At 37.2% G+C, this 13,155-nt stretch overlaps 1 protein-coding gene across 3 annotated transcripts in view; it reads right to left on the minus strand.

Annotated features, from left to right (window-relative positions):
• shdb (Src homology 2 domain containing transforming protein D, b) overlaps positions 1-7,815 on the minus strand; it is a 29,368-nt gene extending 21,553 nt beyond the window's left edge. For 2 of the 3 annotated variants that reach the window (XM_079593681.1, XM_079593679.1), the window contains exons 1-4: positions 7,383-7,630; positions 6,693-6,824; positions 6,223-6,567; positions 2,484-2,634 (exon numbers count right to left, since the gene is read on the minus strand). In XM_079593681.1, coding sequence (XP_079449807.1) covers positions 2,484-2,634; positions 6,223-6,561 — 490 coding nt within the window. In that variant the 5' untranslated portion in view covers positions 6,562-6,567; positions 6,693-6,824; positions 7,383-7,630. Of the gene's footprint in view, positions 1-2,483; positions 2,635-6,222; positions 6,825-7,382 lie in introns of all 3 variants that reach the window. The other variant, XM_079593680.1, reaches the window with a different exon arrangement.
• Positions 7,816-13,155: the final 5,340 nt, after the last annotated feature.

A 13,155-nucleotide genomic window follows, 5' to 3' on the forward strand; every position in this document is an offset into this window, starting at 1 on the left:
GACGCCTTTCCGTGGTTAAAACAACATTCCTTCTTATGTTCATTCATGTTTATTTGATGCTATAAATGAACGAAGGAAGAGATTATCGGTTCACGAGCAGCTTTGACTGATGCTCTACAGCGATCTGTCAGACACATTAAAGAGCCACAAAACGATATTTATTGTTTAAATTTCTTTTTTTTTTTTAAATGACCAAATTTGAAAGGTGAGACTGTTTAATATGTTTAATATCAAAAGTAACCTGGTCTGTGCTGTCAGTGTGTTGTCAGTCTCCTCTCTGCTCCGCGATGTATTTTTCACTGCATGAGAACATGGTGTGGCGTGATAGCGGCGTAGCTTGCCGGACATAGCGACAGTAACTAAGGGGGGCGGGTCTTTGCGAACGGTCAATTGTACTTACTCTTTTGCACACGTGCCAAAACACACGCAATTTGCGCCTTAAATCAATGAGGAATTCAAATCTGATGTGAACAAGAAACTAACTGTTCAGAGATCTAAACTTAATTAAAAGTTAATATAATATAAAAATAATTCTCATTTGAGAATTTAGCCAAAGTGATTGAGAAAAACTGGAATGGCCGCTTTAATACATTTATCTATTTAACTAATACTTCTAAATACTACATTGTGAATGAAACACAGGTCTTTAGTCAATATCCCAAGAAGAGTTAGCATTAACAGTTTTGAACCATGGGTTACCCGAGGAAATTTTGTAGTAGGTTTTCAGAATAACAGTTCGAGTAAAATAAGACCGTGTTTTGCTATACAACATAAATGACACAAAGTTACTCTTATTTCATTTCTGTAGCCATTGTGTGCTTTAAAATGTTTCTAACAAGTTGCTAATTAAAGACTACAATAACCATAAAGCTGTTAGGGATGGAGTTGCTTACATGCTTACATTACATGCTTAACGAATCGGACAACCTTGCGTTTTTAAGCATACGCTTTCTAAACTGACATTTTAAAATGCCGATTAGAAGCCTATTTTAAATTAACTTTTAAAATTTGACCCATTTACCTTTGAGGAATATTATGCTTCCATTTTTAGCCAAAAATAACTTGCCAAACGGTTGTTTTGAATCAGCAGAAGAACAAATTAGGGAGGCACTGGAATTAAAATAGTCTGATACTGCTAAACCAATTTAGCCTAAATATAAATAAACTAAAACCTAACTAAAACTAAAAAGTCATTTAAAACAATTTCGATGTCACAATATTACACTGTACAGTATGAAAAATGGATATTCATTTTGTGATTTGATAAAGATTTCATTTAATAGAGTTACTAAATTTGTGTTTTTATAATCAACAATTTAAAGGTAGGGTAGGTAGGATTTATATAAAAACTTTTTACCAAATTTGATTAAACTTTCTATATATATCAATGCATAATTAAAATGTAAGTACTCTGATAAAAAGAGTATAAAAATCGAGTGACTCTAGACCGTTTAATCTTCATTAAACACAGCTCATTATTTCCATTCGGGACGAATCACAGGATTGGCTTGCGCGACTGTCACTCGACGTCGCCATGACTACCGCCGTTATTACTGGCTCTGCCCACGTGCGCGCAGTCGCGCACCCGTTTTTAGGTGGGAGTGAATGGAATTAATGAGCTGTGTTTAATGAAGATTAAACGGTCTAGAGTCACTCGATTTTTATACTCTTTTTATCAGAGTACTTACATTTTAATTATGCATTGGTATATAAAGACAGTTTAAACAAATTTGAATAAAAGTTTTTTTTAGACAATTCTGACCTACCCTACCTTTAATAAGCATTAGGTGGTGGCAAAGTAATGTAAAAATAGAGGAAATTAGCATCACAATTAAATTTAGCATTTGAGGTATGACTAGACTGAAAGTTTCTTCAACTAATGCTAGTCTCATTTTCTCAAATCAAAAAGTGCTATTCTAAAAACCCATAGGAAATTTCTGAGGGAACCCATGTCGAATTAGCCTTCCTGGCCAACAAATTGACATCATGACTCTACATAAGTTTGTTATAATTGTCATTTCTCTGGGCTCTGCCATTACTACCATTGCATTGTGGGACTGCTTCAACTGCAAACAATATATAAAATGCTGCCTTAAAACTTGGCCAGGTATCTTAGAAATCAGCTAAATGTTAGTCTTCACATACATTTCCAATGTCTTCACAGATCCAATGTCTTCTTTGTTGTCTAACTTAGATCTCTCCATACAGCAAGTGCAGGGGGCAAACAACAATTTGGAAGGAATAAAACAATGAAACGGATTACATAAACAGAACTGTAATCTGCGAGACTCCAGGAGAGAATCAGCAGTGAGTCACCGTCTGACGGCACAGGATGACTGACAGCGACTGAGGGACTCGCTGAGAAAGACACACTTAAAACACTCATACTTCATTCTCTCCATACGACTCAAAGGGCAAACCAGACTCCCCTGGGGCATGAGAACACAGACACCAAAATAGAAACGAGAAGAAGTTTGACTGACCGGTTATCACTTTCTGGGCCTCGTAGGGCTCCATGTAGCCGTTGTTCTCAGGAGTGATTGGGCCCTGGGCGGTTTCGGGACGCGGGTCCACACGAACATCGAATGGGTCGGAGTAGTCGGTATCTCCCATAACTGGAGCTGATGGAACCACCTGAAACGAGAACAGTTGGTTAATTGTTTTTATGTAAACATTTGGTCATGTGACAATTTCTGAACGATGCGTTTTTGCAGCTTAGTGTATTCTAGGGCTGTAATATTAATTGAAAAATAAAACAGAAACGTGATATGTTTTTTTTTCCCGCGATTTAATTAAATGCGCTGTATGTTTTAAATGAGGTGCAGCAACACGTTTATTTACACTCAGAGTTTGTGTCACGGGAAACAAAAATGTCCCAACTATATTTCCACACTTGTAATTAGAAATGCTTATAAACTGCCTGTTGTCATCAAAAGAGAAGCTTTAAAAGGCAAGTAAGCGATTTCTGAGAAACACTGTTGAGAGTGGATCGGACCGTGCAGCACAACACGCTTGTAGCCAATCAGCAGTAGAGGGCATGTCCACTCATGATAAGGGAGGGGAGAGAGTGAGCCAATCAGCAGTAGGGGGCGTGTCCACTCATGATAAGGGAGGAGAGAGAGAGAGAGAGCCAATCAGCAGTAGAGGGCATGTCCACTCATGATAAGGGAGGAGAGAGTGAGCCAATCAGCAGTAGGGGGCGTGTCCACTCATGATAAGGGAGGAGAGAGTGAGCCAATCAGCAAAAGGGAGCGTGTCCACCCATGATAAGGGAAGAGAGAGAGTGAGCCAATCAGCAGTAGAGGGCATGTCCACTCATGATGGGGAGGAGACAGAGTGAGCAAGAGCGAGATTTGAAGAAAGACTGTAGAGAGAGATGGCTGAGAGACATTACAAAAGAGAAAAGTTCAGAGGAAAAAAGCTTTAGGACCCACGTTAATTTTAGAAAAGCTTTCCAGCGCTGGAGAGACCCAAGCAGGAAGGCCTGAAAACGGACACTGAGGTTGCGATGTTTCTGCTCCATACGCGAGTAACAATAGTTTTGCTTTGTTTCACAGAAGCAAGATATGCTGTTGTTGTGATGTTAGCTATAGTAACAGAACAGTTTTGAGTGTCATTGTTTGTCTGAAGCTGCTGTACTACAGGCGACTAACAATTAACTCTTGCTTGTATATAATCTTGTGTACTGCATGCAGATTTTTTTGTTTTCCTTGTTTGTCATATTCGTTTTATTTTTCACAAAGCATTATTTTGCTTTGCTTCAGTATGATAAAGACAAGAGACATCCACCCTTGCATTGCGTGTTTTGAGGGCGGAGCAATGAAGGGAAGAGTGTTTGTTTGGGTTGATTTCAAATATCAACAGTGTTTCTCACAAATCGCTTACTGCACCTTTAAAGGTCCCTTTAAGGAGTCATATTGATATATAAATCAAATATTTAGGTCAAATTGTTCAGCTCTACAAAACAAGCACAGAAAACCTGTAACGTTTATAAAAAATATTTTAAAAAAGCCATTTTATACAGAATTTGATTTTTTTTTTCACAAACAAGTGCATTCAGAAACAGCACCTCATAAAGCGCGAGACGCTGAAAACCAGACGCGCAAAAATGTGCAACCTTCCCCCGTGAAGCAGAAGGAGGCTGAGGGGAAGTGTTGATGAGCATGTTAGGAGGGAGGTGCGTTTGTCTCCCAATCCAGGCTCGGAAGGAAGCCCTCAGTCAGTTGGCACTGGGTCAATTACAAAGATGGCCATATGGTCTCTCAAACAAGGACTTTAGCCAACGGCTCCATGCGGCACCATTCAGGCTGCAAACTATGGCGTGCAACAATCCCCCGATTTCCCACCAGTCAATTCTCCCATTGTCTGGTTGATCTTTAACAAGAATAGGAGGACAGTAAATCTGAAATGTTCATTAGGAACGCTATAAAAACGTAATTAGGATTACGGTGGAAATTAATGAAGGTTAACAGGGAATGATGCGAAACGATGCTTGCAAGACAATGCACTTAGAGGGTCGCCATTAAATTGGGATTTAAATCGATGGCGCGGCATTGGCAGGGTCGTTCCTCAAGACCAACCAATCAGCTCGCTCATCACTAGTACTGATTACAATCAATGAGACTCCACTGAAGGCTGCTGTCTGTCCGTGTGTGTCTTTGTGTGTGCATATACCTCAACTGTCTGCCAGTATTGGGTCTCTACTCAATGTCTGATCACAGGAAGAACCTTTCTGGCTCTTATGTGTATTCTCTATGGGACTGCCCCATCCCTACCAGCCTAACTAAACTATGTATTATTCAAGAGCTTCAGCTTTGGTGGATCAAGGGGTTTTGACACCTACGGTGCTCCGAGACACTTAATCTAATGCAGGGTTAACAGAGGGTTTACATGAGAGATTGTTTCACACCGCAAATCACTTGTTTGACAGTTTGTTTTATGCATTTCATGACCTGATAGCTTCAGGTATCCCTAAAACCCCTCAGATCTTCACCTACTCAACGTTTCGAAACACTGTAAATTGTGTATATTGAGTTTAAGTATAAATAATTAAATATACAAGTTAAAAACATTTTCATATACACTGTAAAAATGTATATTTAGTTGTAAATAAAACTAATTAATGGAGGATGTTTTACATGAAAATACTATTTCAGTCTTTCGACTTCGAAATCTCACATTTAATTCAATGTCACTTGCCATTTTTTGTAATTATTTGTGAAATTTACTTCAAAGTTGCTTAAACACACATATCCCATTGGACGGTTAAACAGATAGCCCCGCCTCCAGACACACCATTGGTTAAGCCAGGGGTAGGCAAGTTCGGTCCTAGAGAGCCGCTGTCCTGCAGAATTTAGTTCCAACCCTAATCAAACACACCTGAACAAGCTAATCAATGACTTCAGGATTACTAAGGCTATAGCCAGGTGAGGTTTTTTTCAGTGTTGGGGCCAAACTCTGCAGGACAGCGGCTCTCTAGGACCGAACTTGCCTACCCCTGGGTTAAGCCAATGTTTTTGTGTTGGGCTGGTTGGTTGCGTTTAAACTACAAACTTCAACTTTAAAGCAGAGCTATGCATTTTCGGGAATTTCTTCACTGTATTCTCGCTTTTTGCTCGCAGGTTTCTCTATAGAGCTCCCCCTACAGCTTCGGAATAGATATTTGACAACACTGTCGTAAAAACTTGTTGGCGACGCACAGATACCAGAGGCTAGTAGATCAACGACATCAAAGCAGATGGGACATTCTTTAAAACGTCTTCTTCATTTGGGTTCGAACAGCGTGAGGGAGCGCAATAATGACAGAACTTTAGCAGATTTTTTTTTTTTGTTGCCGTAAAGCAATTTGTTACACCGCGAGACCTGATATCACGCGATACTTCCTGCCCGCCGGCCCAAAGTTGCAAGGGTGGTTTTTCCACTCACAGGCACCAGGGGGAAGTGAGACAGCCACCATTCAACCCGAAAAAAAGTAATATAACCATTCCACCGACTCCGAAGCTGTTCAGTTAAGGAAAATTAAGCTAAAAAACCCTGCAAAGTTCCCCTTTAAATGAACATTCTACACATTATTCATGGCAAAAATGTACACTCCAAAATATTTGAAAACAGGACATTTACATTGAGATGGTCAGACTTCTGTTAATCGTCCAATGGAATGCAGATAATCTCAAAACAGACAAAAATTAACTGATTACTAATATTGATATTTAAATTACTTACCGGATCTGTTGCTTCATCTAAAGACACGGAGCTCAGGAGAATTTTGCTCCGTCCCAGGTCTTGCGAGTCCACCTTTATGAGGCGATGTTTTGGTGAAACGACCTTGATATCCAGACTTGAGGTTTTTAAAGGGGATCCAAAGCTCATGTGGGGCACTTCAGTTGACCCATTGTCATTTCTAGCCCTGTTCTCGAAGTCTTCATAAGGGTCTTCAAAGTCTAGGTTCTTCTGTGCACGATACGCCTTCAATATCTCACTCTCTGTGTAATCCGGTTTCGGCGGTTGCGGGGGAACTCGTTTGCTCCCAAAACTTAAATAGTCCTTTAACCACTTTGCCATTCTAATCTATTAGTGAATGTCCAACAGTGAAGGACACAAAGAGTAAGTGTCCAATGATGACCTATAATCTGAGGTCAAGGAACTAGATTATGGAGAAAATTAGATGTGTATCCTGAAATTAAGATGAATACCTTTGGGAGAATACACTGAATTCATGTTTCAGTTCAAACGCATGGCTGTGGTCCAAGGTCAATCCCTGGGAATACCGACCTGGAATTACAGGTGGTCCATGGACGGCAATGATCTTGAGGTTCTCAACACCTCTGGAACAGCAGAAATACACATTCAGGAATGAGATAAATGCATGTAAACGAAAAAAAAAAAAGAATAAATGCAACTCAGTCAAAATATCCTTATAAAGTATTTTTTTCATGATGCATGTGTCTTACTACTACAGACCTGTCAGAGATAGATAGATAGATAGATAGATAGATAGATAGATAGATAGATAGATAGATAGATAGATAGATATGCATGGACGAAGAGCAGCTGCAACAAGCTGTTTAAACAAAAGCAAACAAACTGGATTCGCACGTGCTTGTGATGCGCACAATAAACCATCTCAGTTCAACCACCAGAAGAAATTATTTCACAAAACCCCAACATTGACATTCACTTTCGAGTAAGAAATTGAATTGAGTAACTCTAACAGCTGAGAACTCTTGTAAACTAAACGTGAACGCGCGTCTGCGATGAACACAGTCGCACTTTAATTCAACGTTAAACATTTTACAGCTGACATGGTGAACACTTAATCCAATATATCACTGTATATGACATCAAATTAAACGCCGCCGAAGAGACCAAGTTGTGATACTCACGTTTTTGATAGCAGTGTTAAATTATCGTGGAACTCCAGACGCGGTTCCCGCGTTCCGAATGTTACAATGTTGCACGAGGACAACAACACATGTGGCAATAATGTGATGAAGAACGTGCTCGCTCCTGGAGAATATATGAGAAGAACTGTAAAGCTCGTCTGAACGCGTCTGGTTGTAAGTGAGGGAGAGCAACTGAGCGAGAGAGCTGTGGCGTTTAAAGGGGAGGTCCTCACATCCAGAGGTGCTGTATTTTCCCTTTAGCCGATTATTATTAGAGCTCGTGTATGGCATAGTTCTGAAAATCTGCTTTTTGTATGCGTCTTGTGTTGTCACTGTTTAAGATTGTATACTGTTAACGGCAATCAATCAATCAATCAATACATAAATAAACAAAACCACACTCTTTTTATTCCAGCTGATATTTATCTGAATGGATTTGTTTTAAACAGACAGTTCTATTTGGTCACATACATTAAAGTCTTGACTAAAACTCTTTACACTATTATTTATCAAGGGATCAAATATACTAACACCAAATGAGGTAAGTTGTCACAGTATAACCCAACATTAAATGGTAATTTTAGGCTATCCGCAACATTTAAAAACAAAAATATAGAAATTTATGTAATTGGACTTTTGGCTCATGTAACTTTACTGAGATAGTTCACGTGTGACTAGCCCCGATCTCCCTAAAGCTGCAACTATTGTCAAAATCTATTATCTTCATCTGTTGATTATTTGTTTGATTACAGTTTTTCCTCAGTCGCTTTGGTACATTTCTCGAATCATCCACGACATTTGCAAAACAGTAAGTGCATTTCTCAAAACAATTTGTACAAATAGCACAACACCATGGATTGCCTGCAAAATCCAGTCTCTTGCTCAAAATCCTTAGTAAATCAGTCAAAAGTAAATATCTGTGTCAATAAACATGTCAGTGCCATCAGAATGACAAGTCCTTGGTCATTGTGTAAGGATAAGACAGTCAAATTGCTTAGTCATGTTGTCAATATAACAGTGTACTCTGGAGGAATGTTCTGATGTAAACTATGGCAAAAGTTTTGATGACAATTCTTGTAAATTGTAGGCTACACCTTATGTGGGAGTTTGATTGCAAGAGACAGGACGAGATTACGCTTTCACTGTTTGTACTGTAATTTGTTGACAGACCATGTCATTGCGATACAGAAAGGAAAAGATAGCACTGCATAGCACAAAGAAAGAAAACAAAAATATATAAACTGCTTTTTTGATGATAAACTGTTTTTTTTTTAATGTGCACAAGTGACAATGATGTGAAGATTAAACAGGTAGTTTTGAGAATTTCAATTCAGACACAGACAGACAGACAGACAGACAGACAGACAGACAGACAGACAGATAGATAGACAGACAGACAGACAGACAGACAGATAGATAGATAGATAGATAGATAGACAGACAGACAGACAGACAGACAGACAGAGACGGACGGACGGACGGACGGACGGACGGACGGACAGATAGATAGATAGATAGATAGATAGATAGATAGATAGATAGATAGATAGATAGATAGATACATAAATAGATAGATACATAAATAGATAGATAGAAAGACAGACAGACAGAGACGGACGGACGGACGGACGGACGGACGGACGGATAGATAGATAGATAGATAGATAGATAGATAGATAGATAGATAGATAGATAGATAGATAGATAGATAGATAGATAGACAGACAGACAGACAGACAGACAGACAGACAGACAGAGACGGACGGACGGACGGACGGACGGACGGACGGACGGACGGACGGACGGACAGATAGATAGATAGATAGATAGATAGATAGATAGATAGATAGATAGATAGATAGATACATAAATAGATAGATAGAAAGACAGACAGAGACGGACGGACGGACGGACGGACGGACAGATAGATAGATAGATAGATAGATAGATAGATAGATAGATAGATAGATAGATAGATAGATAGATAGATAGATAGATAAACACCTCCTCAAAGCAGCTTTCACACCTGTGAACCTCTATGACAGGATCTGACAGGCTCACCAATGTGTTAATGATGTGAAAGTGTGTGTAAGTGATTTGCACACCAGAATCCTCTCTCAGTTACACATTTGGAGACTGAGCATGCAGGTAGAAATACACCAAAATGAGGCCCAGGGCTAATCTAATTTACAACACAGCAAATAACACACGCACATCTGTGCTGCATGCTAGCTTCAGGTTGCAGATGTCTTAATGTCATTCAGATGCAAATTGAATTCAAAGAAGAAGCAGATGACATCGTCAGCATTTATTCTTTCCACGCCGTTCAAATGTGAACCTGGAAGCCTCACTATGTAAAGACGCTGTTTTTACGACAGCCATGATCTCACTCTCTCTTCCTCCCCACATGGAGCGAGGGATGAGGTCATAGCAGACGGCACACACACCACCCCCTCCATTACCAGCCAGTGTCGACACACATCTTCCCCTCACTTTTCTAAATTGCCCCTTTCAAACGGGGACATGTTAGAGAGAGGAAGGGCCTCCTGGGACAAAGAAAACGCCAGTACAGAGAGGGAAATTGCCCTTTTTTAAAGAGAGACCGAAGGGAAAAGGAAAAAGGTTAATATATGGTTTGAATATTATACATGCATAGATTTGCATTTTTGCCTTAGGTAAACCAGTAAATGTTCTTAAACTGTTTGGAGGTTTTTATGTATAGAAAAAAAACATAAATAAAAATTAGCCTACCTTTATGTGCTGTCTAATGGAATATAAGAAGTAATGTGCAAATAAAACGATATAATAAATAAAAAAATATTTTTTAATTCATTTAATAATTAGAAATATTGCTATTTTCATCTCCCTTTGCTGTACTAGTTTTATTTATTTTATATTAATTATTTATTCCACATTATATACATATAATTTATACTATAATATAATATTTTCAACACGTATTTATATTATAATATAAAATATATTGTACACTATACACATATGTGGCGTATTGTATTGCATTGTGAAAATGTTTGAAGAGCCAATATGAACACATATTAATTTAGTATGTATCGCCCCCAAGTGGTGATTCATAACTATTGCCTCATCTAAATGTCCACGTGCTCCTCAGCCATTTGGATTTTTTTTAACACATACATCTTACCATAGACAGTATATAAAAACTTACATATTTACAGTGTGCATAGCTACTTTTAAATTAACTATATAGTCAATAATATAATAAATGAGTTGAGAAATAAAACAAAAGAAATTTTAAAGAAAATCTAAAGAAAATAATAATATTTGCTTCAAATTAGTATTCCCAGTGCAATATTTAAGAAACGTCAGGTGATACATGCATTCTAAGCACTGATTGGCTATTAGGATTTTAAACATTAGACGATTGGCTTTAGGTATTTTTTAACATTGTATTTCATATAGCCAGCCTATATACTTTCATTTCACATTTTTCTTATGTTATCCATATTAAATTCAGCGTCTTATTTTATTATTTAACACTGCTTTGTATCAAAAAAGAGACGCGTATCGGTGAATCGCACATGCCACCTGAAGTTTGAAACACGTGGTGCGCGGAACTGTCAATCAATACTCTACTGCCCGCCCCTCGTCGCTGATTGGTCGGATTTCGTGCCCAGTCTGCCAAGTCCAACAGCCGTGTATTCTGCAAATGACGTCAGGGCATCCCAGCACAGGACAGATCTCATACTGCAGACCTCAGGAAAGCAAAAGAATAACATCAGACACTGAATGTAAGTCATTGTACATTTATCTTGCTTTATTTAGCCTACTGCATACTCTATAAAGCTTCTCTGTTTATGTATATGCTTCCTAGAGTTTAGTCTTCTTTAAACATGTGGTTAGAGCAAGAGCGATAATACAAAAAATAAAATAAAATGATACAAAATAAACTACGACGCAAAGTTGCTATCGATTCAATGTGAGACTTACTGAACATATTACAGAAATTATTTTATTCACATTAGGCCTATATAATACTTTTCACAAGCACGTGTGTGTAAAACAGTAGACTTTTAATTTCCTAATAAAAATATGTGTTTGTTCATTACAGCTCATGAACTACTTTAGAACAAGATGAAAACCTTAAAAGCAAAGTTCAAGAAGACAGAGGTAAGAGCCTGTCACGTACTAAATATGCTAGATTTCGTATGTTTGACTATTAATATGAGTCATTATGTCTGCAAAACTGTTTTATACTGGTTTATATTAGCTAAGCTGTTAAATCTCTTGAGTATCTTTGGAGACTTGTTGCTTTGTATCTGTAAATGTGTTTTATCATTAGAGGAGCAGGCCAGCCTGCAGACGGCACCTGTAACCAGAGACCTCTATAGTGTTCAATTATTGAAACACATTCATACACACTCACTCACAGACTGAGTATATACTGCGGTCTTCGTTGTTTTGAGTGTTCATTTAGCATTGGAAGCTTTTATGGCTCTTCGTCTTCTTTAATATTCATAAAACATTATGTTATTGGATGTAATCCCACTGTGTGAAGAAAAAATCTGTGTGTGTTTTCCCCCTGCTGTGGTGGTGTGTGTATCAGATTTGAGGTTGTGTTGGGATGAACAGATAGATGACCCACTGTAGGGGAGAGAAAGTGAGCTGCTTGTTTCCTCTTTGTTTTTAATATTATCTTTCATTTGAGCCTCATGTCTGGGTCAGATGTCCACTGGGAAACTGTCTCTGCTGGGATCATAAAGTCAATGATGGATGGATAATATATCAGAGTGTGTTAGAAAAGTTATATTTCTCTGGATGGTTGGCTCTTATTAAACACTTTTAATCAATAATAATAATAATTATTTATATATAATCCATTATTATATCCATTATTCTCAATGGTTATTCTCAAAATAGATAATATAATACAGTATATTTTAAGGTATTACATAAATAAATTAACATACTAAAACTTGTACAGTTACTAAAGTAAACTATTATTAATTTAATTTATTCTTAATGTAAATATATATGCATATATAAAACTTATCTATATATTAAAATCATATATATATATATACACATATACAGTATAACAAATATAAACATATAAAATAGGGAAATACATATAAATATCATTGTTTTTTGTTACAGTAATGATAATGTCATTTCAGTATTGTTTATATACCATTATAGTATTTATTCATATTTTGAATGACCTTATTTATATATATATATATCTTTTATAAATATTCATATTATTTGTAATTAAATATTATTTTTATATTTTCAGTTTTCATACAGTTTTATATTTTAAATATTTGTTATAATTTTGTGCTAATACAGTTGTCAACATTTGAAGTGGATCAAAACCTTTCATCAAAGTTATACATGAATGTTGAACAATATCCGTTCTTGTGAACTGTGACAATTTTGATGCACTTTTTTGAAGTTAATCTAATATTTAGATTTTATTTTATTTCAGCTTTATTTAAATGAACAAAAAATATTTCTCAGTAAACAATAGCATCACTGAATGATAATACGCTTTTCTGCATTATGATCATGTCCAATCAAATTTTGATTGTTAAAATCCTGGCCTTCATTTTTAACTCAAAATATGTCACATTACAGAAGTAAAATGGCTTGTGAACTATTTTATATTGACTTTCATGCTGGAGACTTTTAACCCACTGGACCAGTTGCAAAAATGTTGCAAAATCGCAAAATAATGGCTTCTCTTAGAGAAAAGCCTTCATCATTCTAGAGAGCATTTGATTGGACAAAAATA

The sequence above is a fragment of the Phoxinus phoxinus genome (genome assembly GCF_949152265.1).
Source record: "Phoxinus phoxinus genome assembly, chromosome: 20".
Taxonomy (NCBI): Eukaryota; Metazoa; Chordata; class Actinopteri; order Cypriniformes; family Leuciscidae; genus Phoxinus; species Phoxinus phoxinus.